The sequence below is a fragment of the Echiichthys vipera genome (assembly GCF_963691815.1).
Source record: "Echiichthys vipera genome assembly, chromosome: 1".
Lineage (NCBI taxonomy): Eukaryota > Metazoa > Chordata > Actinopteri > Perciformes > Trachinidae > Echiichthys > Echiichthys vipera.
In genome coordinates this window covers 37,958,001-37,983,621 of record NC_139826.1, presented here as the reverse complement: position 1 = coordinate 37,983,621, position 25,621 = coordinate 37,958,001, and the positions used below count along the sequence as shown (strand labels likewise).

Below are 25,621 nucleotides of genomic sequence, written 5' to 3'. Positions count from 1 at the left end.
GTATTTATGGTTCCTCTGTCCTCTTTCACAGCCTCTACCTGTTCAAGCTGGGCCTGGCCCCTCAGATCCAGGATCTGTACGGGAAAGTCGATTTCACTGGTAAGATCTGTTTCCCTCATTCTGTCCCCGTCGACCCAGGCCTGTCCCTCTTAAACCCATTACAAGTGTCCCCGCGTTGTCACCGCGGACATGAAGTGTAGGACGTGTTGAGTGCGTCTGCGCTGTGAGAGGAGCGCCACAGCAGCAGGCCGCGGTGTGGAGGAGCCGCTGCGAATGTGAAAGTCATTAGTAACTGTGAGAGCTTTTCCTGTCGGTCCAGATCCCGCTCGGCTCCCTGTCCTCGAGCCAGAGGCCGAAATGTGATTATCACACATGAGCCAGGAACAGTCTGTCTCCCTGTCCCTCTCTCCCCTCCTCCTCCTCCTCCTCCTCCTCCATTCATCTGTTTCCTTCTGCTCTGTCTTTCTCTCCCAGAGGAGGAGATCAACAACATGAAGAGCGAGCTGGAAAAGTACGGGATCCAGATGCCCGCCTTCAGCAAGATTGGCGGCATCCTGGCCAATGAGCTCTCTGTGGATGAAGCTGCATGTGAGTGGGGCTCCGGGGGCGGGGTTTGATGGCTGCACTTTATATAGTTTAGTCGGGTCACGCTGTCATAATGAAGCACGGATCCTCCACCCTCCGGAGGTCATCACAACACCGCAAACTAGTTAATAGGTTGTTTTTGGGATGTAGTCATTTGTAGGCAGATTTAGCCTTTTCTTCCTGTATGCTATGCTAAGCTAAGCTAAGCTAAGGTCAGCAAGAAAGCGAATAAACATGCTTCACAAAATGTCAAAACAACTAAAAGTTAAAGTGTAATTACGGCGCAAAATCATCTCATGGTCTTTTTCAGAACTAACATACATCAGATAAACTACAATACAGTTTTTTTTTCAACTATTAACGGAGAAATCCTGCACAGTTGCTAACACTAGCGTCCAACTGACTTTGTTTGTATGGAGTGATATTGTTTTAGTTCCTCTATTAGTGCCGCGTAAGATCTCATCGAGTCCCATCCCTAAATATCACCTATATACCATCAGTGTTTAGAGTTTAATTCAGGCGTTAAATCATCCCATGGTCTTTTACGAAACTTTAGAAATCCTGGAGAGGCGCTAACAGCCGGACGTGGCTAACACTGATAAGCTCGGGGCAGTACGGTGAAGGCATTTAAAGGTCTTTTTTAACCACTAATGCTGCTGAAAATAGCAGCCAACCTGAGCATGAGAAGAGTCCCTACACACAAAACAAAGCACCAACAGCGTAGTTAGTGAAGCCAGAGTTTATTAAAAGAGTGTTTTAAAGACTTACCTACTGACCCCTGTACCAGCTCCTCTCATAGTAAAGTCCATTCAAGTGGATTACCAAAGTCAATCCCAAAGGAAGGAGCCCATTGGTGCTTTGTTTTGTGTGTAGGGACTCTTCTCATGCTGCTGCAGAGGTTTGCTGTTATTTTCAGCAGCATTAGTGGTTAAAAAAGACCTTTGAATGCCTTCACCGTACTGCCCCGAGCTAATCACTGTTAGCCACGTCCAGCTTTTAACAACTCTACAGTATACCTGTTACATGTCTGGAACTGTCTCCATGGCTTATTTGATGTGTTTAAGTGCTGAAAAAGACCATGGGATGATTTTACGCCGGAATTACACTTTAAGGCGATAAACAAGACGGAACAAACGTGCACCCCAATAACAAATGACAACAACATTGGGAAAGAAAACAGATATAGAAAACATAGATCTTAACACTAAGGAATTAAACGAGACAAAGACAAACTGGAATTATTTGCATTGGGTCGGAAAGACGAGAGAGAAAAGGAAGATAAAATAAAAAAAAAGCTTAAAACAGAAGTTCAATTGTTTAAATAAGGAGAAGAAAACGGGCAGAGTACAAATAATAGTTTTAATGACTTTAATGACTAATGTTTTGACTTCTGTAATATTAATACTGTTAATAGTAATAATCAATAATATAATAAAAGGTGTAATATTCTAATATTCTAAGAAAAAGAAAAGGGAACGATCCAGAACAATATTGATTGAGTGATGCATCATCTATCAATCCTGACCGTCTCCTCTTCCATCCTCAGTGCACGCTGCTGTGATCGCCATCAACGAGGCCATCGACCAGGGCGTACCAGAGGCCACCGTGGCTGCTATGCAGAACCCCAACGCCATGCTGCTCAACCTGGACCCCAGCGCTGCTCGCCAGTACCACGACACCCTGTACCAGGCCAAAGGCCAGAAGGTGGCCAGCTCACGCAAACGGGTACGCACTTCTTTAGACTTCAGTCGATCACAGATGGGGAAGGAGAAGGAAAGGAATGGTGGCCTGGGGCGCGTTAACCTCCAGAGAACATAAAAAGGCCATATAATTAAAAGCGGACGCTAGCCGTTGTCCACTCATCGATTAGAAAAACCTGCAGCCGGGAGCAACAGAAGAAAATTGGGCATCAGACAGAATAAAATGCTGAGGCCACAGAAACCAACAAAACGACCACGACAGTAAAGAATAGTGGTCGGGAGGGGGGAGGGGGGTAAAATGGCTCCAGCCTCTCCACAGATTTGCCCGCGATTCCTCACAGTGAGAGGTTTCCTCAGGAGGTTGGCTGGAGTCTCCCTTAGAGAGAGGGGGAGAAGTTCAGCATCCGTGAGGAACTCGGAGTAGAGCCGCTGCTCCTTTGCGTTGAAAGGAGCCAGTTGAGGTGGTTCAGGATCATCTGGTAAGGATGAACCCTGGGCGCCTCCATAGGGAGGTGTTCCAGGAACGTCCAGCTGGGAGGAGGCCTCGGGGAAGACCCAGGACCAGGTGGAGAGATTAGATCTCCACACTGGCCTGGGAACGCCTCGGGATCCCCCAGTTAGAGCTGGTTAATGTGGCCCCGGAAAGGGAAGTTTGGGGCCCCCTGCTAAAGCTGCTGCCCCCGAGACCCTACCCCGGATAAGAGGCTGAAGATGAGATGAGAGGTAGATGTTGGATTAAGGATTTAAACTGTAAAAAATTACCCAAAAAATCTGAACAAGAGATGTATTTGACTTTGGTGTGCTGCCGGGGATGATGATGATGATGATGCGTAATGTTGTCGTTGTTCTTCTCCGGTCCAACAGCAGATGGAAAACGCCGATGCAGAGAGAGATATCTACGATGAGCTCCTCACGCAGGCTGAGATCCAGGGCAACGTCAACCAGGTCAACGGTGAGTCACACGGACACATTTATTTACACCGATCCGTTCAATCACCTCGGCGCGCCACTGACACGTCCACCTCTCTGCCCCCGCAGTGAGCACCGCCCTGAGTGCAGCCGAGCAGGCGTTGCTGAGCGGTGATGAGGACAAGTTATATCAGGCCCTGAAAGCCGTGGGCGTCCAGAACCTGCAGCCCCAGAACAAAGGCTGGTACCTCAAACAGCTGCAGGCCGACAGGGAGAATAAAGACCAGGTAGGAATGATCGAAGCTGCACTTTTACGTCTCTGTCTCCTCAGTGCGATCTCACCCTGACTTCTTCTTCTTCTTCTTCTTCTTCTTTAATAGGCGTCTCCAGGAGAAGCGCTCACTAAGGACGAGCTGCAGGGCGGCGTGGACGTGGCCAATGCGATTGCAGAAGGCTACTTAAAGAGTATGCGCACGACAAACACAAATTGAGTCTCCGTCCCTCTTTTTACACATTCGTCTCCCTGTATTTCACCCGCCATTGTTCATTTTCTGTGTGCGTAGTGTTGAAGGCGGTGGAGCGCATCAACGCCGCGATCCGGGCGGGCGTGCCAGAGAAGACGGTGGAAGAGCTGATGAACCCTGACGCGCAGCTGCCTGAGGTCTACCCCAGTGCTGCAGACCTGTACCAGAGAGAGCTGGTCAGCCTGCAGCAGCAGAGCCCCGAGGTAAGCACCCACGTAGAAGCCACACCTGCCCCACTGCAGCGTTACACCGTCAGGGGGCTTTTTTAAGGTTAAATTAGGAATGAACAAAAAAGCTAAGGCTAAACCATGTGGCCTAAATCTTCTATCCTGTTATAGGTAATTTCATATCTCCATAACCATATATATTTATATATATATATATATCTCATCTCATCTCATCTTCATCCGCTTATCTGGGGTCGGGTCGCGGGGGCAGCAGCTTTAGCAGGGGACACCAAACTTCCCTTTCCCGGGCCACATTAACCAGCTCTAACTGGGGGATCCTGAGGCGTTCCCAGGCCAGTGTGGAGATCTAATCTCTCCACCTGGTCCTGGGTCTTCCCCGAGGCCTCCTCCCAGCTGGACGTGCCTGGAACACCTCCCTAGGGAGGCGCCCAGGGTTCATCCTTACCAGATGATCCCGAACCACCTCAACTGGCTCCTTTCAACGCAAAGGAGCAGCGGCTCTACTCCGAGTTCCTCACGGATGCTGAACTTCTCCCCCTCTCTCTAAGGGAGACTCCAGCCCCCCTCCTGAGGAAACACATTTCACACGCTTGTACCTGCGACCTGGTTCTTTGGGTCCTGACCCAGCTTTCATGACCACAGGTGAGGGTAGGAACCAAGATTGACCGGTAGATCCAGAGCTTTGCCTTCCTCAGCTCTCTTTTCGTCACAACGGTGCGGTAGAGCGACTGCAGCTCCGCCCCCGCTGCTCCGATTCTCCGGCCAAACTCACGCTCCATCGTCCCCTCACTCGTGAACAAGATCCCGAGGTACTTGAACTCCTTCACTTGGGGTCAGGACTCATTCCCTACCTGGACAGCACAAACAGAGAATACACATCTTTATTTAACTAATGATGTGGATTCATTGTTTACTTTATTGTGACAGTAAACAGATGAGTCAGTCATCCGAACAATAATCTTCCATTTATGCCACGCAGACATAAACGCACTTAACGACTGAACAAACTAATTATCTTTATTTACATAAAGCCGTCTCTAAGTCGCATTGCAAACACACTCAAACAGACAGCGTTGTCAGGGTAACAGGTCTGTGTCATAGAGTCTTTTTACAGTTTAAAATGTTTCAGAAGCTTTTGTATTGTTTGCCGTCGACCACGTGTGCAAACTAATGTCCGCCATGTTTTGCAATTATTATATAATATCAAGCAAAAAGGCCAAACATTTGGAATCCAGCTTTTTTAAAAATCAAAAAGGATTCGCTGCTTTTTGTCAGATTTGTGTTGCTGTCAATGAAATATCTTTGGGACTGTTGGTACGGAGTAGAGCCGCTGCTCCTTAGCGTTGAAAGGAGCCAGTTGAGGTGGTTCAGGATCATCTGGTAAGGATGAACCCTGGGCGCCTCCCTAGGGAGGTGTTCCAGGCACGTCCAGCTGGGAGGAGGCCTCGGGGAAGACCCAGGACCAGGTGGAGAGATTAGATCTCCACACTGGCCTGGGAACGCCTCAGGATCCCCCAGTTAGAGCTGGTTAATGTGGCCCGGGAAAGGGAAGTTTGGGGTCCCCTGCTAAAGCTGCTGCCCCCGCGACCTGACCCCGGATAAGAGGCTGAAGATGAGATGAGATGACTGTTGGTATGAAAAAATAGCTGATTAGATGACTAATCATCTATTTTTGAGATGACTAGAACTTACTAGATGGTCGCACCTACACGTAAGACAGAGCACTTTTTAAAACCATGCAAACCTTTTCGCGTAACCAAGGGCGTCATCACCTCCACAGCTGATCTAGAGGCTGCTCCTGATGTTCCAGCCACGTTTGTTTGTTTTCTCTGATGTAACAACCGAACAACCAGCGTCCTGGGCCCGTTGTTGACCTCCTTTAGTCTTCAGTGGCAGTTTGACGTAAGAGGTAAACCTGTGTCCTTTGTCCCGCAGGGCGCGCTGTCCCACCCCGAGCTGCTCGTTGCCGTGGAGATGCTGTCGTCGGTGGTGCTGATGAACCAGGCGCTGGACGCTGGCGACCGAGCGGCGCTCTGGAAACAGCTGTCCAGCGCCGTCACTGGACTCAGTAATGTGGAGGATGAATATGCACAGAGGTGAACACACACACGCACACAAGCGCACACACACACACACACGCACACACACACACACACACACACACACACACACACACACACACACACACAAACAGAAGCACACACATACACACACACACACACGCAAACACAAACATACACACACACACTCATGCATGCGCACACGCCCACAAGCACACACATACACACACACACACACATACACACAAAGGGCAGGCTGTTGACGTGGTGCCGTACCCGTGTGCTCCTCAGGTACATGGATGAGCTGATGCGTATGAAGGCAGCAGCCAGAGAGGAGGGAGGAGACTATCTGACCTGGAACGACATCCAAGCCTGCATCGACCAAGTCAATCTGATGGTGCAGGAGGAGCATGAACGTAAGAGACGCACGCGGATCCATTTACACACAAATGAAGTGTTGTGTTCACACTTAAAGTGTAATTCCAGTGTAAAATCATCCCCTGGTCTTTTTCAACACTGACATAAGCCATCAAGACGGTTTTATGAACTATTAACGTGAAATCTGGTAGAGTCGCCAACAGCCGTATGTGGCTAACAGTGATTAGCTCGGGGCAGTACGGTGAAGGCATTCAAAGGTCTTTTCTAACCACTAATCCTGCTGAAAATAACAGCAAACCTCTGCAGCAGCATGAGAAGAGTCCCTACACACAAAACAAAGCACCAATGGGCTCCTTCCTTTGGGATTGACTTTGGTAATCCACTGTAATGGACTTTACTATGAGAGGAGCTGGTACGGGGGCCAGTAGGTAAGTCTTTAAAACACTTAATAAACTCCGGGTTCACTAACTACGCTGTTTTGTGTGTAGGGACTCTTCTCATGCTGCTGCAGAGGTTTGATGTTATTTTCAGCAGTATTAGTGGTTAAAAAAGACCTTTGAATGCCTTCACCGTACTGCCCCGAGCTAATCACTGTTAGCCACGTCCGGCTGTTAGCGACTCTCCCGGATTTCTCCATTAATAGTTCGAACAAGACAAAAAACTGTCTTGATGGATTATTTGATGTATGTAAGTGCCGAAAAAAACATGGGATGATTTTATGCCTGAATTACACTTTAAAAGCAACGTTTAAAAAAACTCCATGACCGCCATAATAAGAGCTTCTTCTCTCTGGGAAAGGCCCTTTCACTGGTTAAGAAGTGAAACAACAAACCAACATATGTAAAAGAAACGCTGCTTTATTTAAGTTAGATTTCATCTTGAATTGTGAGACGATGCCACATCTTAAACTACATTCCAACTCATCCGCTCACATTATATCGTGATCAGATCTTTATGTGATCCTCCTGTACGTCTGCTTGTGTGTCCGTGCAGGTATCGCTGCCATCGGCCTGATCAATGAGGCCCTGGATGAAGGGGAGCCCGGGAAGACCCTGGCCATGCTGCAGAACCCCTCAGCCAAGCTCACAGATGTGGACCCGTCTGTGGCTCAGCACTACCACGACAAACTGCTGGAGGCCCGCAGGGAGAAGGCTCATGTAAGACACACACACACACACACACACACACACACACACAAACAGGTTTCTGGGAAGAGTCTTTCCGATGTAGACACGTGGAATCCGGAGAAATTTCCCATGTCAGTGCCCTTGCTCCTCCCTTTGCGCTTTGCTTTTTCATGTGTATTCAGTATTTCCCGGTGAGCATTATGCAAACACTTCATGCAAACAGCGCCTGGCTACAGTTACATGCTTTTATTCTGAAGCTCAGACAGTTCAATAGCTGTCAGGGCTGCATACAGTGTGACTGTGCGTATGGTGCTTAAAGTGCATTATAAGGGTGAATGGAGTTAGTGTAAGTGTAAAAAGAAGCTGTTTTCATGACTAAACAAACTGTGCAGCTGTCTGAGGTTCAGTGTTTGGTTTGGTTCAGGCAGTTACGTAGCTGCTGGAGAGCTCAGATTTCTGCTCCTGCCTCCAAAATACTACATACTTCAGCCAGGTTTTAGGGCAACGCAGCTGAATCACAATCAGCATTTCATATTATGAATTAGTAGTTCAGATATCTTTATTTACTCTGAAGCTGTCAGACTGCTCTGTTTACACCGGGAGGAGCTTAAGCTGTTATCTCTGCTCTCTTCAAAGCCACCAGACCAGACTCCATCGACAAAAACAGTCATTTTAGCCGCCTCTATCGGTTTAGTTTGTTTGTGTTGCTGTTAGAGATGTTACAATACCACTTTTTCCTTCCCGACAGCGATACCTGACCTCGCATATCAGCTGATACCGAGTACCGATCTCTTTGTAAAACAAGAACGAATACAAACGAATGAAAGCCACACAACTGTCTTTAATTACCTAGTTTGACAGTCAGTCATAATGGAACAAGAACACAAACAAACTACTTAAAAGTAGATTTTTTCCCCTGCATCAGCCGTAGAAGAGGCCTTTCAGAAACATTTAAAGGGTTAATTCATTATCAAAACTAACAGACTAAGTGATGGAGGTAGTGGTAGAGCAGCCTGTTTTTGTCTCTGGAGGCTTTGAAGAGAGCGTAGATAACGGCTTCACTTCCCCTCGTGTAAACTTAAACAGGGCTGTTCGACGGTGGTGAACATATTCTAAATATAGCGTACACTTGAACTGATGAGTGGCTTAAATCTGTTTGGCTGCCGCCCCTCGTCCACAGCAGCCTCTCTGTGTCTGTACTCCTGTGTGCTTCTCCAGACTGGCAACATGCCGTCATCTACTGTAGCTAACACGCTGACTGTGGATGAGTCCCCTCAAACAAGACAACTTTAAAACACATCTGAACCCTCCCTTTAAGTCACCGTTATACCCAAATGCTGTATAATTGAGACACGGGCTCCCAGACACGTCATGGGTGCAGATGCCTCCATGTGACTCAGGCCTCTGAGCCACACATGACACCACCAGACTGCTGATGTCATGGTGTGATCATCTTTTCCCCCCACTCACTTCCTGCCGTGTGTGTGTGTCTGTCTTGCCTCTTTGCTCTGTCTCTCTGTCTCTCTGTCTCTCTCTCTCTCTCTCTCTCTCTCTCTCTCTCTCTCTCTCTCTCTCTCTCTCTCTCTCTCTCTCTCTCTCTCTCTCTCTCTCTCTCTCTCTCTCTCTCTCTCTCTCTCTCTCTCTCTCTCTCTCTCTCTCTCTCTCTCTCTCTCTCTCTCTCTCTCTCTCTCTCTCTCTGGTCTGACCTATCTCCTCTGTTTGCAGCTCACACACACTTTAACACAGCCGTCCTGGAAAGCGGTTCACTGTCTCTCTCTCTCTCTCTCTCTCTCTCTCTCTCTCTCTCTCTCTCTCTCTCTCTCTTCAGCTCTCTGAGGTTTGACCTATCTCCTCTGTTTGCAGCTCACACACACACACTTTAACACAGCCGTCCTGGAAAGCGGTTCAGCTGCGCCCGACTCTCTCTCTGACTCATTTGCCTGCGTTATCTTTACTTGTGCGAGGCGAGCTGATGAATGCGGTTCTTGTGCACATTTGCATGGCGTGTCTCAGGAAGGACGGCCATATTTGGGTTGTCGTAGGGGAGGCAAAGGTGGTGCAGAGGAGGTGAAGATCCCCAGTCAGCATAAAGAGTTAAATGTTCCCTCTTGATTAAGAACAAGATCTGTAAATGGAGCGATTCTCAGCGTAACCCGTTTTAGCACCGAGTCTGTTTTTATCCCGGGTAAATACAGATAAAGGAAGTCGCTGCCCACACTCTTTCAGCAGCCGTCACTTACATCTAAAGACTCGAACGCATCGTGTGGGAACTCGTCACACTTTCATTTAAAAAAAATAAAAAATGAGGAGCTAAAAAACAGGAGGGAGGGGAAGAAAAGCAAACTATTTTCCTGCCCATTTCACAGGAGTAGGAAATAACAAGCTGGGCCTCGGTCATTTGCTTCCATAAAAGGGCAGAAAGCCGACCACTTTTATTAAATGGGCAGCCAGACCCACGGGCACACACACACACACACACACACACACACACACACACACACACACACACATCCAAGTCAACATTGCTAACGGGGCTGTCGGGCTACATCAGCCAGTTTTTTAGTCATATCAAAATGACAAAAATAGAATATGCTGATTACTTTTAAGCTCCTTAAGAAGAAGAAGAATTCCTTTATTCGTCCCGCAATGGGGAAATCTAATTTTCACTCACACACACACACACACACACAGGCCCAAAATACACACACAGGCCCGAAATACACACACATGCACAAACAGGACCTATATACATGCAACTAATGGAGAGATGTTAGAGCGAGGGGGCTGCCAGTGACCGGCAGCCCCGAGCAGTTGGGGGTTCGGTGCATTGCTCAACAGCACCTCGGCAGAGCCCAGGAGATGAACTGGCACCTCTCCAGCCACCAGTCCACGCTCCATTCATGGTCCACACAGGGACTCGAACCAGCGACCCGAGTCCTTGAGTGATACCTACACATCAAATAGAGGAAATCTACAGCGGTCAAACAGTTTGCATCCATTTTCGTCCCTAATGGGTTTCTGTTTACTCTAAAGACGGTCTTTGTTTCTTTCAAAGAAGGAAACTCTATAATTCATGTCATTAGTATTTAATTTCTATCATCCAGTTATTACAAAACAATCATGGCGCTTTAATTGAGAGTAAATAATGTAACACACACACACACACACACACACACACACCCTCTGGGGCATGTGGCCTCTTGAGGTGATTAACTGACAGCAGAGGAAGCAGTTAGGACAGCGGGCGCTCCCTCTTGGGTTTCAATTTAAGGTTCAGCGGTGACGAGGTGTTCCCGGCACAGAGGGAAGGACGGTGGGAGGTGGGCTCGGCTGAGGAGACGAGGCTGTACGAGATGTAAGTCTGGCTGCAGGAGCGGTGTCTCCAGGTGATGTGAGGACAGAGTTTGGAAGAAGAAGCTTTGTTTTGTCCGCCTGCGGGTCAATTTGTGACTGGCTTCTCGGTGTCGCCTCATTAACTGTGCACTATTAGAGCAGTTAGTCAGACACACAGTGAGGCAGAGGTTGGCTTCGATGTGGGCTGAGGGCCGAGGGCCGAGCCTAGATAAACAGCAGGAAGTCCTGCCCAGACTCCACTGACTAACAAGCTGAATATAGTCTACTACGGTATGCCTCTTCAGATGATTATCACTTTGCAACAATCCCAACCGGGACTGTCTAGTCACGCTTTGTTCTGCACGTTCGTGTGTGTTTTCAAGCTTCCTGTGCCTATAGACGTAAGAATGAGCGCATTGCTTCTGAGGAAGTCAAGAAAAAAGAAAGAAATGCGCAGCAGAAAAGTTTCGAGAGATGAATTCTCAACTACCCAACCCCCTCAGCTTTCACTTCCTCTATTTCCATGATGTGCTTGAAACGTGTGTGAACGACACCGAGCTACGCCCGAGTCCTCCTCCAGTCCCCCCGCCCTCTCTGGCTGCCACCACACCCTGTCTCCTGCCAGCTGCAGAGACACACACGCACACACACACACACACACACACACACACAGACACAAATACCAATTACCGCGCCAAGTGCAAACATACAAACACTAATCGGGTACGGCTCTGTTTACTATAAAGATGCAGCTCCTTTGAGTCCTGGTGCATGCTGGTGCAGATGTGAGCTCCTCTCCCCCTCGCATGAGAAATCTTCCTCCGAGATCGGGTATCAGTCGAACCCGCCCACCTCTTTCACACACAGACACACACACACACATACATGTACACGCACACCTCCTCTCGTCTACCCTGAAGCACAACATGAAGGGGCGGGGCACACAGAGGGTTGGGGGGGGAGGCAGAAACTAAAAGAGTTGCCTGTTTTACCAGGCTCTAGAAACAGCTGCCGCACACGTTCTGCAGGGACAGAGAGCACCATCTGGATGCAGTCGGGTATAACTACAGGTCAGAATGATGCGGTGTTGGACTCAGGGTGGAGGTATCGGTGTGGTGTGTATGGGGAGCAAACAGAATTAAGAGACGTAGAGGAAAAACACTGTTAAAAGGTGATGTTTCTTATATTAAACAATCAAAAATTAGAGCTTTTTTTACGTGGATTTTGCACGGATAAGACAGAGAAGGCTGCTTTCTAATAAAAAACAAATAACTTTAACATTATTATTATTGTTAGACATTCAATGCAGTTCTAGAAATGAACACGGAGCAAATAAAGAATGAATAGAAATAAGATAAATAGCTAAAAAGAATCATCATGTTCAGTATCGGTTATTTGCTTACTGTTAAAATAAGGAATACATTAAGTTAAATAACTGACAGACACCATTTCTAAATGTCATGCTTTATGTGACGCAGGTTTTCATAACCCTGCATATCGGACACACCGATAGATTTGATGTGTTTGCGACAACTACAGGAGCTTAAAATGTGTCGGCGACGTGTCAGTCCTGCACGAGTAAAGAGCAAAGGCTTCTCAGTCTCAGTCCCTCACAGAGACGAAGCTATCAGCGCCCACTTTAGCAGGAGAACAGGGCTGAATACGATGCAACTGTGAGACATGTTGTAATCTGAACACTGGGTGCAGCCGTGATGAAACAGTAGACGTACGTAACCCACTGCTGCACTAACACACAGGACTGTGGTTTATATACAGTAAGAAGTGGCAGGGAGGATGTGTGTTCCTGTTTGAGACCAAAGTCAGACGGATGGCTGTAAATGCTTCTTTTATTCACTGTATCTACAAGTGAGTACAAAAGGCTTCTAACGAACCAGTGTTCTCAGCCCTCTCATGTGCGGCCCATGCTCAATGTTTAGCTATTTTCTTCAAGGAAGGTAATGCCTTTGATTGACTAGTGACCACCGATGGAAACAAGTCCAGGACTTTATCCTTCTATCCATAACAAAGTCTGATATGTTTGATTTTCTGAATATGTCAGAATGTTGTTAATAAATCAAACCAAACAGTGCTGACAACAAACCCAGCATGCACGCTGAAAGCTGGAGAAATTCACAGTTATTTTTCATCATATTGTAATTGAAGTGGTTTCAGGGGGAACAAGACTAGTTTTCAGGCTTTAGGGCGCTCTCACACTGTCCATCCGTACCATGCCCAAACAGGTTCCACAGGTAAAGTCTAGTTCCTTTGACCAGTGGGAGTGCAACCGTACCGCGCCTAGGTGCGGCACGCTTGCCAGCCACGGCCAGTTTAGTAGAGGTGGGCTTTTGTAAAGCACGTTTGCACATGTACGAGCACAAGCGTGCGTGTGTGTACAAGCACGAGGACTGGAGGAGCTGGGGATCGATCCGACGATCTCTCAAATGGAGGACAACCCTCTTTACCTATGAGCCACAGCCTCCCTAAATGTGTCTTTCACTTATGATTTAGCGTGAGTTAAAAAAACAAGAGAAAACAAAGACTTTCTGATCCAGCCATGGTCAAATAGAGGAGTGTGTGTGCGTGTGTGCGTGAGTTTCTCAACATGTTTTCCCCTGTCCTTTCAGGAGACCCAAGACCCCTCTGCAGTGCTGTGGCTGGATGAGATCCAGGATGCCATTCTGAAGGCGAACCAGGACACGCAGGAGGCTCTACAGTGTAAGAGCACCTGTCTGGGCCCATTTTATATAAGAGAACTTTTATCGCCCACCTTCTACCAACGCTCCTGTCGTCAGGACAGTGTGTGAATAGCGGCAGAGGCTGATGTTTTGCGTTTGTTTCCGCAGTCTCACAGGCCATCCAGGCTGTCAACGATGCGGTGGACAGCGGAGATGCGGCTCAGACCCTGGCTGCTCTGCGTAACCCCGGAGCAGGACTGTATGGAGTCACCTCTGAGTGCGCCCAGACCTACCAGGACGACCTGTCCAAGGTCAAGGAGGAGAAAAAGACAGCAGGTGAGGAGACAATTTAGGGGTGAATGAGAAAGATGTGTTTATCAAGACTACATCTGAGAAGTGACATTTCCCGTGACTGAAGATAAAAGGGAAGTTTGGGGTCCCTTGCAAAAGCTGCTGCCCCCGCGACCCGACCCCGGATAAGAGGCTGAAGATGAGATGAGATGAGTTACTGGCCCAGATTGTGTCTCCATCCTGTTCACTCTCTCTAATGCTGTCTGTCCAGGTGATAATGGCAGTGAGTGGGTGAAACACTGGGTGAAGGGAGGACACAACTACTACTACAATCTGAACAGCAAGGAGGGCACCTGGGTGGAGCCGGAGGACTTCCTGCAGAACAACACCCAGCTCAACAAGGAGGATGTGCAGGTGGGTCACTGTGTCCGTGCGGCACCGCATGGCTGCAGCTTTCTAACACCACGTTGTAACTGGTTGTTTTTTTTAATGCTCCCTGTCAGTCGGTGGTGTCCGGGATAACCACGGCCTACAACCGAGAGCAGCTGTGGTTGGCCAACGAGTCTCTGATTGCGAAGCTGCAGGCTCGTTGTCGTGGCTACCTGGTGAGGAATGGTCAGAAGGAGCGGATGAACTTCCTGAAAACCCAGGACCCGGCTGTTACATGCATACAGGTGAGACAGACCTGTGTCCAAGTGTCATCCCGAGTGCACACAAGCAAACATCGGCCCGCTGTCAGGATTTATTGAATTATACTTATTCTCAATCTCTTTCTGCTCAGGCTCACTGGAAAGGCCACAAACAGAGGAAGAAGTTCAAAGACCGTAAGCAGTATCTGAAAGATCACAGCGATGAGGCTGTCAAGGTAAAATTCTGATGCAATGTCTCAGGGTTAGAGCTGCAGCCATTAATGGATCAAGAAAAAGAGTCTAAATTCTCTGATTCCAGCTTCTTAGGGCGCACTCCCACTGTCCGTCCGTCCCGTGCCCCGTGCTTTAGGGTCCTTGTCCCCCCCTCCAGGCCCGTTTGTACTCACACTACCTGGGCCTCTGCGAATGCTTCTTGCTGCCTATACGTCATCACGCCGTAACACGTCACACGCATTGATGACGTCATCGCGATGCGTGGCTTTGTTTCCAGATCTTTCCATAGACCTCGGAGTTTTTGTGCGTCTTGTCGACTGTTTTTGAATCTTTTCATTGACCAAATCTGCAGTAAACACTCCACCTCCGCATCACACCAACGTGAACCTTTCACCGCCATTGTTTTAAATGTCCGCGCATGGTCCCTCCTTCTTTTTTCTACGTCCCAACAGGCGCACAGAAAATTACGTCAGAACCGTCATAGGCCTCTTGCTCGTACACATGCGCACGCTCGTGCTCGTACACGTGCAAACGCGCTTTACTAAAGCCCACCTCTCCCAAACGGGCCATGGACGGCCAGCTGGCCGCAGTTATGCGCGGAGCGGTTGCACTCACACTGGTCAAACGCACTTGGCTTTACCCGAAAAACAAGTGTCTGGACTGAAAATGTGCACAACTTTTTAAAATTATAAATCAATCTGCGGATCACGCGTGTGCCGAACCGAAGATCCCAAAGGATCGATGATGATCCGTTGCACCACCATTGAAAAATATCGCTGTTTATTTCCATACAATCATTCACATTTAGAGTAAAGTATTCTCTACACTTGCGTTTGTGTTATACGTTGTGAGTGCCATGGAGATTTTATCCTTTTTATCCCTGAGAAGTGATTTTTATTTTTTTTATTAACCTTTATTTATACAGGTAAGATCTCATTGAGACCCAGGGTCTCATTTGCAAGAGAGACCTGTTCAGGTCGGCAGCAGCAAAACACAAAGTTACAGACTAACTGAACACACAGGAGACACAACACAGCACACTACAGTACAAACTGCAAAATAATACAGTACAAAGTGCAAAGGGCAAAGCACAAGTTATGTTCAAGTTGAGTTATGTACAAGTGCAGACCCCCACAGACTCTCTCAACAGCCTCCTACGAGCAGTTTGAAGTCCCCTAAAGTAACAAAGCTGGACAGCTTCACACTGCTGGAGCTGGTTCCAGGTCTCAGGAGCAGCTTCAGCCTCTGCTGGAGCTGGTTCCAGGTCTCAGGAGCAGCTTCAGCCTCTGCTGGAGCTGGTTCCAGGTCTCAGGAGCAGCTTCAGCCTCTGCTGGAGCTGGTTCCAGGTCTCAGGAGCAGCTTCAGCCTCTGCTGGAGCTGGTTCCAGGTCGCAGGCGCAGCGTAGGAAAATGCCTTCTTGCCACCCTCAGGACGGACTGACGGACTGACGGGATGGCAATGGATATCATGGAAATGTTTTAATTTTCTGTCCATGTAAACGTGTGTGCACCTTGACGTCTGTAATCTGATTATTGTCATTGTTCAGACTAAAGGCTTTTGTTTTCCTCAGATCCAGGCGATGGTTCGGATGCACCAAGCTCGCAAGAAGTACAGGGATCGCCTCAAGTACTTCAGAGATCACGTGAGTGTTCTTGGCCTAAAACGCTGTCAGTTGAAAATTGAGTTTGGGAAAACCAAGGTAATAGATTGTAAACTGTCACAAAACATTAGAGTTTACAGTAAACAAATCGCTGCGTGATCTAATAAAAGCTTTAAATCAGGGAGCGCAGATTTCCCCTGACGTTCAGTGTGTGCGCTGCGGGGTCTGAGGCAGGCACACGGATCATTTAGCACTCCGACATGAGTCACTTCCACTGCAGCTCACAGTGGATTCCTGTGCCGCGTGTTTCTAATAAGGTCTATTGATCAGACATGTGCTGTTTTCTGCTGCAGATCAATCAGGTGGTGAAGATCCAGGCTTTCATTAGAGCCAACAAGGCCAGAGATGACTACAAGACTCTGAGTGAGTAGGACCCCACACACACCCACACGCTGTGTTCAGTGCCATGAATTGGTTTTCCAGCTTTGATGCTCAAAATGTCCTCCTCCAGTCAGCGCCGACGATCCTCCGATGGCCGTGGTGAGGAAGTTCGTCCACCTGCTGGACCACAGCGACCAGGACTTCCAGGAGGAGCTGGAGCTGATGCGGCTCCGTGAGGAGGTGGTGACCAACATCCGCTCCAACCAGCAGCTGGAGAACGACCTGAACCTGATGGACATCAAGATCGGCCTGCTGGTGAAGAACAAGATCACGCTGCAGGAGGTAGTGTCCCACAGCAAGAAGCTGACCAAGAAGAACAAGGGCCAGCTGTCCAACATGATGATGATGAACAAGCAGCGCGGAGGCCTGAAGGCCCTCAGCAAAGAGAAGAGGGTCAAACTGGAGGCCTACCAGTTCCTCTTTTACCTGTTACAGGTAACGACACAGTAGCTCTATGTGCTTCGATCGCTTTGTCTCTACAACCCGAACAGCCGTCTTCCCAGTAGGCTCAGATACAATATGAACATTATCCACAATAATTTAGATATTATCCTGAGAAAAAAACCCTAAAATGGTACTAAAACACACTGGAATCACTTGAAATTACAGTTTTACAAGAAAGAAATAGTTGTGTTGCATCTTTTTTAGTGTAATTCCGGCGCAGGATGCTCCCATGGCCTATATATACATATATATACATATATATGAACCATAACTGATTTATTGAGCCATTCGCAGCTTCACTGTTCCGGCCGTGTGTACTTAGACTTGCATGGCTTAATCTTTGAGACATGCATATGCTACTGGCAGGATCAACCAGGTAGCCCCCATCGTGGCCCTGAGGCCCGGGGTCTGCATATATATACAAATATAGGACCAGTCCCAGCCTGGTCCTGGTCCTGGTCCTGGTCCTGGTCCTGGTCCTGGTCCTGGTCCAGTTCCAGCCTGGTCCTGGTCCTGGTCCTGGTCCAGTCCCAGCCTGGTCCTGGTCCTGGTCCTGGTCCAGTCCCACTCTGGTCAGATGCGTACATGAACTGATGAAGCCTCTTGGATGAGAGGTGAAACGTCTTCCTAGACAAATAACCAAGTCCAGTTGCTTTTGACTGAAATTGCTTTGAGGAGAACGACGACCTGGACACATGAGGTCATTCACAGGCTTCTGTATATCGCTGTTAAAATTGTAAATGAATCCAAATGAATGGATCGCGTGGACATCGGTTTCCTTTTGTCCCAGAACACGCTTCCCGAACAAGTTCACGCGTTCGGCCCTCACTGGCATGTTAAGATAATATGGGTTTTGTTTTAAAAAGTCACTTCAGTCATTTTATAATAATCAACCACGTCGTTGCTTCCTTTTAGACCAACCCCACGTATCTGGCCAAGCTGATCTTCCAGATGCCACAGAATAAATCCACAAAGTTCATGGACTCCGTCATCTTCACCCTTTACAACTACGCCTCCAACCAGAGAGAGGAGTACCTGCTGACAAAGCTGTTCAAAACCGCCCTGCAGGAGGAGATCAAGTGAGAGCCCGACTCTGAAACGATCATTCCTGACCCCAGTTTTTTAAAATCGCATGTGTGTGAATCCACAGTGACGTGTTTAAACACTTGTCCGCAGGTCCAAAGTGGATCAGATGAAGGAGATCATCACAGGGAACCCGACGGTCATCAAAATGGTGGTGAGTTTCCACAGAGGTGCGCGGGGACAGAACGCTCTGCGGCAGATCCTGGCACCGGTCGTCAAGGAGATCATGGACGACAAAACGCTAAACATCAAGACGGACCCGGTGGACATCTATAAGAGCTGGGTCAACCAGATGGAGACGCAGACCGGAGAGGCCAGGTGAGCTGCACAACGGGAGGCTCTTCCTGACCTGAACGCTCAACCACAAGTGATGCATATGCGTACCGTATTTTCCGCACTATAAGGCGCACCACGTCATAAGGCGCACCTTCAGTGAATGTCTTATTTTGAAACTGTTTTCATATATTTTTTAGCATTATAAGGCGCATAGAACAGACGCTACAGTCAAGGCTGGGGTTACGTTCTGCATCCATTAGATGGAGCTGCGCTAAAGGGAACGTCAACAAAACAGTCAGGGGAGGTCGTCAAAATATGATTTCCGGGTCCAGTAGTGACGTGTTAATATATGAGTTGATATATGATATGTACGTAATTGTCCTTTTACCTCTTTCTTATCAATATAAAAGATGTCTAACTGATGAAAGAGGTAATCGTATTTGTTCCCATATTCGCCCGTTGTGTCTGATTTGTTTCAACGCAGCGTTTGGAGCCAGAAAATCGTATTTTGAAAGGACCCGTAACCTGGTTCTTTGGGTCCTGACCCAGCTTTAATATTGTGATCCATGCTAAACTCTTCCCGTCTGTAATGTGCAGTAAATATATAAATATATTTAAAAAAGAAGCGTGTCACCGGTTGGCGGGCAGGTTTAAAAAAACAAAACAACCTATGTATTCAAATGAGTGAATAATCTTATATTCAGATATAAAAGTAGTAAAAGGACCCTTATCTTGAATTCTCTAGTTCTCGAGCCATCCATCGTTGTCTCCAGTCATCCCGATTCTCCATACATCTTTCCAGTTCACTGGTACTCTGGGCTCCTGCGTCCCTCTTGAGTATGTCCACGTATGTTAGTGTGGGACGTCCTCTTGACCGGTGAGCGCGTGTCGGTTCCCACAGCAGCAGCTTGCTGGCTGACAGTTCTGGGTGTCTTTGGCAGTGCCCTGCAAGTCTCATTCTCCTTACAGCGATCTTTCCACTCACCCTTGGTGTCCCCTCATACAGGATCATGTTGGTCACATGTGCATTCTTGCTGATGTTAAGCACTGCACGCAACATCCGGGTGTAGCACCCGTCCAGGGACTTGTCTGGGGTTGGTTTAAGGGTCCAGCGTTCACTGCCATAGAGGAGAACGGACTCTACTGTCGGGTAGAAGAAGCTGAGTTTGATTTGAATTGAATTGATGGAGTTTCTTTATATCTAAGTTTTTAAGATCGGATAATGGTTTGATGGCGGCCTGATTTTCACGTTTGTTTCAAAAGTGTTCACCACAAACCGGCAAATTTCTCCAAACTACAGACTGTAAAAAAGTAACCATCATGGTTACAGTACTGCACACCAGTGGTTCCTTCTTCCCTTCATGTCTCTCCGTCCTGTCGTCAACAGTAAGCTGCCCTACGACGTGACCCCGGAGCAGGCTATGGCCCACGAGGAGGTGAGGACCAGACTGGAGGCCTCCATCAAGAACATGAAGACCATCACCGACAAGTTCCTGTCCGCCATCATCGTCTCCGTGGATAAAATCCCGTACGTTCCTCTCTTACAGCGCTGCCGGCTACGTTTTGTACAGACACACTGATTACTAACCCCACAGTCGTTACATCGTCTCTGTGTCTGTGTGTGTGTGTCTGTGTGTGTGTGTGTGTGTGTGTGTGTGTGTGTGTGTGTGTGTGTGTGTGTGTGTGTGTGTGTGTGTGTGTGTGTGTGTGTGTGTGTGTGTGTGTGTGTGTGTGTGTGTGTGTGTGTGTGTGTGTGTGTGTGTGTGTGTGTGTGTGTGTGTGTGTGTGTGTGTGTGTGTGTGTGTGTGTGTGTGTGTGTGTGTGTGTGTGTGTGTGTGTGTGTATATGTCAGATACGGGATGCGCTTCATCTCCAAGGTGCTGAAGGACACGCTCCATGAGAAGTTCCCCGATGCTACCGAGGACGAGCTGCTCAAGGTTGGCGTCTTGAATTTGTCGCCATACTGTTCGCCGCTGTGCTCGGCGTTTCTCTCATCGTCTGCCCGGCTCTCTTCTTTCCTGTTTCTTACACATTTCTTTCCCTTCTTTTCTTCTTCTGCTGCTGTCGCTCTGCTCTTCCCGCCTTGCTGAACCTGCTGCAGCCTCTGTGTCGGGGTGGTGGGCGTGTCCTCCTCCTCCTCCTCCTCCTCCTCCTGTCTGTCTGCTGACATTAAGGCGAACCACGACGCTCTTCTGGCTCTTCTACCTTTTCCCGCACAAGCTGTGTCCTGACACGGTCGAGAGCCTGGCACCTACCAAACTCTAAAACCTCATTTCACTCGCATTAATCCGAATGCTCATTAAGGTGTAATTTGCTCATAAAGCCTGGAACATCCTCCTCATAATAATGTTTGTGTTGGACTCCAGATCGTGGGGAACCTGTTGTATTACCGTTACATGAACCCGGCCATCGTGGCGCCCGATGCCTTTGACATCATCGAGGTGTCGGCGGGCGGCCAGCTGACCACCGAGCAGCGGCGAAACCTGGGCTCTGTCGCCAAGATGCTGCAGCACGCCGCCTCCAATAAGATGTTCCTGGGAGACAACGCTCATCTCAATCCCATCAATGAGTATCTCAGTGCCTCCTACCAGAAGTTCAGGTCAGATTCTACATTATATTATAATATAATACATATATATTTTCCTTTTCTTGGCTCGTCTGACTACATCCTCTCTTCATCCGTCGCAGGCGTTTCTTCCTGGCAGCGTGTGACGTCCCCTCACTGGAAGATAAGTTCAACGTGGATCAGTACTCTGACTTGGTCACCGTCACCAAACCCGTCATCTACATCTCCATCGGAGAGATTATCAACACTCACACGGTGAGTTCAGACCTCCTCGCTCTCACTCCTCCTGTCTCAAATCATCCTCAACTCCACAAATGTGTTTCTGTCAGTCCGTCCCTGCGTTGCGCCATTGCCCCTTTAGTTTATTTGAGCAGGTACAGTGCAAATAGATAAACGGTTCAGTCCAGCGATGTTCATTTTCATTAGTTCTGGAGAGGTTTTGTCTTGTGCAGTATGGCTAAACCCGACTGACTTGGTTCTTCCGTCCCCTCAGCTGCTGCTGGACCACCAGGACGCCATCGCTCCAGAACACAATGACCCCATCCACGAGCTTCTGGAGGATCTGGGCGAGGTCCCCACCGTGGAGTCTCTCATCGGTGAGTGGAGTGAGGTGGAGGGACGGGTGCTAGACCAGAAAAACAAGGGCTATAAACTCATTCACAAAATGGTTGTTAGGATTTTGGGATATTTGACTGGTGGAATACACATTTAGGTGTTTATTTTACTTCACTTTGTAGATTTCTATTAAATATGTATCTTAAACAATACAGAGTATAGGATGCTAATAAGGCTTTGTTTGGGTAATGTGTCTGTAAATAGTGGTCCTAAAAAAAATGAGTTGTTTTTTGAATTTCTGTCATAAATCAACTGTATTTATACCACATTTTATTTATAAAATCAGTGTTTTCTGATTTATGGAGTGATAAAAAGAGTAAAAACCTTTGACTCTGATATGTCAACAAAATGAAACAAGAACTTGGTTTTATCCAATGTTCATATTTCTGCTCTAAAATTAAATCATAGCGCTCATATTTCATAACATAACGCCTCATTTGCATATTTAAACGGACCATTTCAGAAAACTTGTAACACAGAAAACAATTGTCTAAGGGCGCACTCACACTGTGCCTCCGCACCACCCCCCGTGCTTTAGGGTCCTTGTCCCCCCCTCCAGGCCCGTTTGTACTCACACTACCTGGGCCTCGGCGAATGCTTCTTGCTGCCTATACGTCATCACGCCGTAACACGTCACACGCATTGATGACGTCATGGCGATGCGTGGCTTTGTTTCTAGATCTTTCCGTAGACCTCGGAGTTTTTGTGCGTCTTGTCGACTGTTTTTGAATCTTTTCATCGACCAAATCTGCAGTAAACACTCCACCTCCGCATCACACCAACGTGAACCTTTCACCGCCATTGTTGTTAAATGTCCGCGCATGGTCCTTCCTTCTTTTTTCTATGTCCCAACAGGCGCACAGGAAATGACCTCAGAACCGCCGTAGGCCTCGTGCTCGTACACGTGCGCACGCTCGTACTCGTACATGTGCAAACGCGCGCTACAAAAGCCCACCTCTCTCAGACGGGCGCGGGACGGCCAGCCGGCCTCAGTTATGCACGGAGCGGTTGCACTCAAACTGGTCAAACGCACTAGGCTTGACCCGAAAAACCTGTTTTGGCCCGGTGCGGAAGGACAGTGTGAGTGCGCCCTTAATGTCAGTAACCCACTGGGGCAGTTTCATGAGGATATCTGTGAGTTAGAATAAAAACTCACCTGTAGTGACTTAATATTAATGCTAATGCTTCTGGATGTTGGGTCTCAAAGCCACAGTTTACAGAGAAGAGGAGAGAATTATAGTTTATTATCGTCTCCCTCTGATCGTCCCTCTGTCTCCCCCAGGTGAAAATCCTCTTCCTCCCAACGACCCCAACAAAGAGGTGATGGGGAAGACCGAGGTTTCTCTCACACTCGCCAACAAATTCGACGTCCCGGGTGAGGCCAACGCTGAGATGGACGCCCGGACTCTCCTGCTCAAGTAAACGCACGCGGAGATTTGTGGCTGACAAAGCAGATTAACGTGCTCGTTTTAGAAAAGTTAAATGTTCTGTGTTTTCTCTCCGATGTTTCTCTTCAGCACCAAGAGGCTCATTGTGGATGTGATCCGGTTCCAGCCTGGAGAGACTCTGACGGAGATCCTGGACTCAACGGGGGGCACAGAACAGGTCAGGCCTCAGATTTAGGCTCAGCTACGTTTGTCCTCATCACCGTCTCATTTATTGACTGTGAGGACACCACGTGATCATAATAGATAATGTAATGTAATGTATATTTATTAGAGATGGGCGTGAGTACTCGAGTACTCGTTGTTGACGTCACTATTCGGGTAGCGGTTCTCGAGTCACGCTGCGTAGGCTATAATAGGATGAGGCCCACTATACATGATACGTGGGAAAACCCTGTTCCATTGTTTGAATCCATTCACTGCACAGCGATGAGACGCTGCTGTTGCCTTTTCAGACATGTTCCAGATCAGCCCTCAGTGTTGCCGCCCTGTCATGATACATTTTCTCAGCCCTTGTTGCCTTCGTTTGCCGTTGCGGTGGCTTGTACCGAGTCTCGATAAAAGTAATCCGCCTTCGCCTTCCACAAAACCTTAAGCATAACTCCGGTGTCTTTTTTTGTCTCCAGGGTCTTTTTTGGCAAATTCGGTCATCAATTAAGCCGTCGAGACAATTTGTTTCAGTGTATAAACGATTGACGGAGAAATCCAGTAGAGTCAGTACAACGTCGGCAGTGGCCGGCTGTTAGCTAACACTAGTTAGCTCGGGGGAGCATGTGAAGGCATTCAAAGGTCTTTTTTAACCACTAATACTGCTGAAAATAACAGCAAACCTCTGCAGCAGCATGAGAAGAGTCCCTACACACAAAACAAAGCACCAACAACGTAGTTAGTGAACCCAGAGTTTATTAAAAGAGTGTTTTAAAGACTTACCTACTGGCCCCTGTACCAGCTCCTCTCATAGTAAAGTCCATTCAAGTGGATTACCAAAGTCAATCCCAAAGGAAGGAGCCCATTGGTGCTTCAGCTTTAACGGCAGCAAAAACAGGAGGTTAATTCGTGGCCGTAGAGGAAGACAGTGTCCTCTCTCTCAACTCCACGCACCAACGCGCTGTGAGAGACTGTGTTGCTCTTCTCCACTCGCTCCCCGCAACGCCAGACCTCCATTTCATTTATTTTTTTTAATACTAAGAGTACTTGTTAGTCAGGTGATGCGAGTATTCGAATATTGAAATGACTGAAAACACCCATCCTTAATATTTATCCTTAATAACTGTTAAAATGGCAAACAATTAAAAGGGATGTCAAATGATTCAGAGCTCTTTCTATTGAATCTCTGTTTAAGCACAGTAAGTATAACCCTTCTTGTTTCCCCGGCTGACAGGAAGCAGAGTACCAGCGCGCCATGCAGAGGAGAGCCATCAGAGACGCCAAGACTCCAGAGAAGATGAAGCAGGTGAAGCCGGTGGTGGACGACAGCCTGACGCTGCAGGGCAAGAAGGAAAAGATCAGGAGCAACCTGCAGCGGCTGGCCGAGCTGGGGAAGGTTCACCCCGAGAACCGCTACCAGGACCTCATCAACGACATAGCCAAGGTGAGAAGAAACACCACAGAGTATCTCTCTCAGGAAGCGTACGGTTAAAAGAGTGTTTTTTACTCACGTGTGATGCGTTTGCGTGTTACAGGACATCAGGAATCAGAGGCGGTACCGTCAGCGTAGGAAAGCCGAGCTGGTGAGGCTCCAGCAGACCAACACCGCCCTGAACTCCAAGACGGCGTTTTACAATGTTCAGATTGATTCATACAACCAGTATATCAAGACGTGCATGGACAACCTGGCCAGCAAGGGCAAGTGAGTGACCTTTCATTTTATTTAACAGTTAATGTTTTATCCTTTGGGGCTACGGTTCACAGTTTGAGCACAAAGGAACGCCTCAGCTCCTCCGGACCAGCAGAGGACTTGTTTCCCGGCTGCTGTGTGGAGTGGGTTACAGGGGTTAGCTCCGGGCACAAAATAAAAGTGTCCCCCCGTAACAAAGAACTACTGTGTTTTAGTGAAATGCTGAGTGAATTTGAGTTCCCTCGAGTAAACTTCATAGTGTGTCTCGGGCTTTTCATTGTGAAAGGTAAGAAAGGAGGAAGGCGTCTGTCTGCGCTGCCTTTGTCGAGGTTGAAGGTATAAAAAAATAGTTGACATCCATCCAAGCCCCCACTGCAGTGACTTCCTGGTTGATCCAATCAGGAAGTGCCAAAAACTGCAGTTCTCTGAGTGTCCACTAGGGGCAGGTTTCATAACAGAGCAGTTTCTCATTGACCCCCATGTTAAACAGGCCGTTTACACAGCATCATTAAACCTGTTTAAGGACAAAAGAACATTCTAGTCTGTGTGTTTACTTCATATCTCCATGACAACACTGAGGGGGAGGGGCTAGTTTTTATTTTACTGGAGGTTAAAGTTTATGAATAATTAGGGGCGTGGCCTCTTGAGTGACAGCTAGCTTCTCCTCGGAGGTATACATCA

General features: G+C 48.0%; 1 protein-coding gene across 1 annotated transcript in view; it reads left to right on the top strand.

Annotated features, from left to right (window-relative positions):
• iqgap1 (IQ motif containing GTPase activating protein 1) overlaps positions 1 to 25,621 on the top strand; it is a 65,971-nt gene that overhangs the window by 34,712 nt on the left and 5,638 nt on the right. Inside the window, exons 6-34 of the mRNA XM_083914875.1 lie at positions 32 to 99; positions 475 to 588; positions 2,132 to 2,310; positions 3,150 to 3,237; positions 3,324 to 3,481; positions 3,575 to 3,659; positions 3,758 to 3,921; positions 5,842 to 6,002; positions 6,258 to 6,382; positions 7,338 to 7,501; positions 13,429 to 13,519; positions 13,648 to 13,815; positions 14,042 to 14,184; positions 14,274 to 14,444; positions 14,552 to 14,635; positions 16,204 to 16,275; positions 16,587 to 16,656; positions 16,745 to 17,109; positions 18,034 to 18,197; positions 18,295 to 18,519; positions 19,865 to 20,005; positions 20,330 to 20,414; positions 20,844 to 21,076; positions 21,166 to 21,298; positions 21,537 to 21,639; positions 22,941 to 23,076; positions 23,176 to 23,263; positions 24,485 to 24,694; positions 24,786 to 24,952. Of these exons, the coding sequence (XP_083771001.1) occupies positions 32 to 99; positions 475 to 588; positions 2,132 to 2,310; positions 3,150 to 3,237; positions 3,324 to 3,481; positions 3,575 to 3,659; positions 3,758 to 3,921; positions 5,842 to 6,002; positions 6,258 to 6,382; positions 7,338 to 7,501; positions 13,429 to 13,519; positions 13,648 to 13,815; positions 14,042 to 14,184; positions 14,274 to 14,444; positions 14,552 to 14,635; positions 16,204 to 16,275; positions 16,587 to 16,656; positions 16,745 to 17,109; positions 18,034 to 18,197; positions 18,295 to 18,519; positions 19,865 to 20,005; positions 20,330 to 20,414; positions 20,844 to 21,076; positions 21,166 to 21,298; positions 21,537 to 21,639; positions 22,941 to 23,076; positions 23,176 to 23,263; positions 24,485 to 24,694; positions 24,786 to 24,952 (4,155 nt within the window). The remainder of the gene's footprint in view (positions 1 to 31; positions 100 to 474; positions 589 to 2,131; positions 2,311 to 3,149; positions 3,238 to 3,323; positions 3,482 to 3,574; positions 3,660 to 3,757; positions 3,922 to 5,841; positions 6,003 to 6,257; positions 6,383 to 7,337; positions 7,502 to 13,428; positions 13,520 to 13,647; positions 13,816 to 14,041; positions 14,185 to 14,273; positions 14,445 to 14,551; positions 14,636 to 16,203; positions 16,276 to 16,586; positions 16,657 to 16,744; positions 17,110 to 18,033; positions 18,198 to 18,294; positions 18,520 to 19,864; positions 20,006 to 20,329; positions 20,415 to 20,843; positions 21,077 to 21,165; positions 21,299 to 21,536; positions 21,640 to 22,940; positions 23,077 to 23,175; positions 23,264 to 24,484; positions 24,695 to 24,785; positions 24,953 to 25,621) is intronic.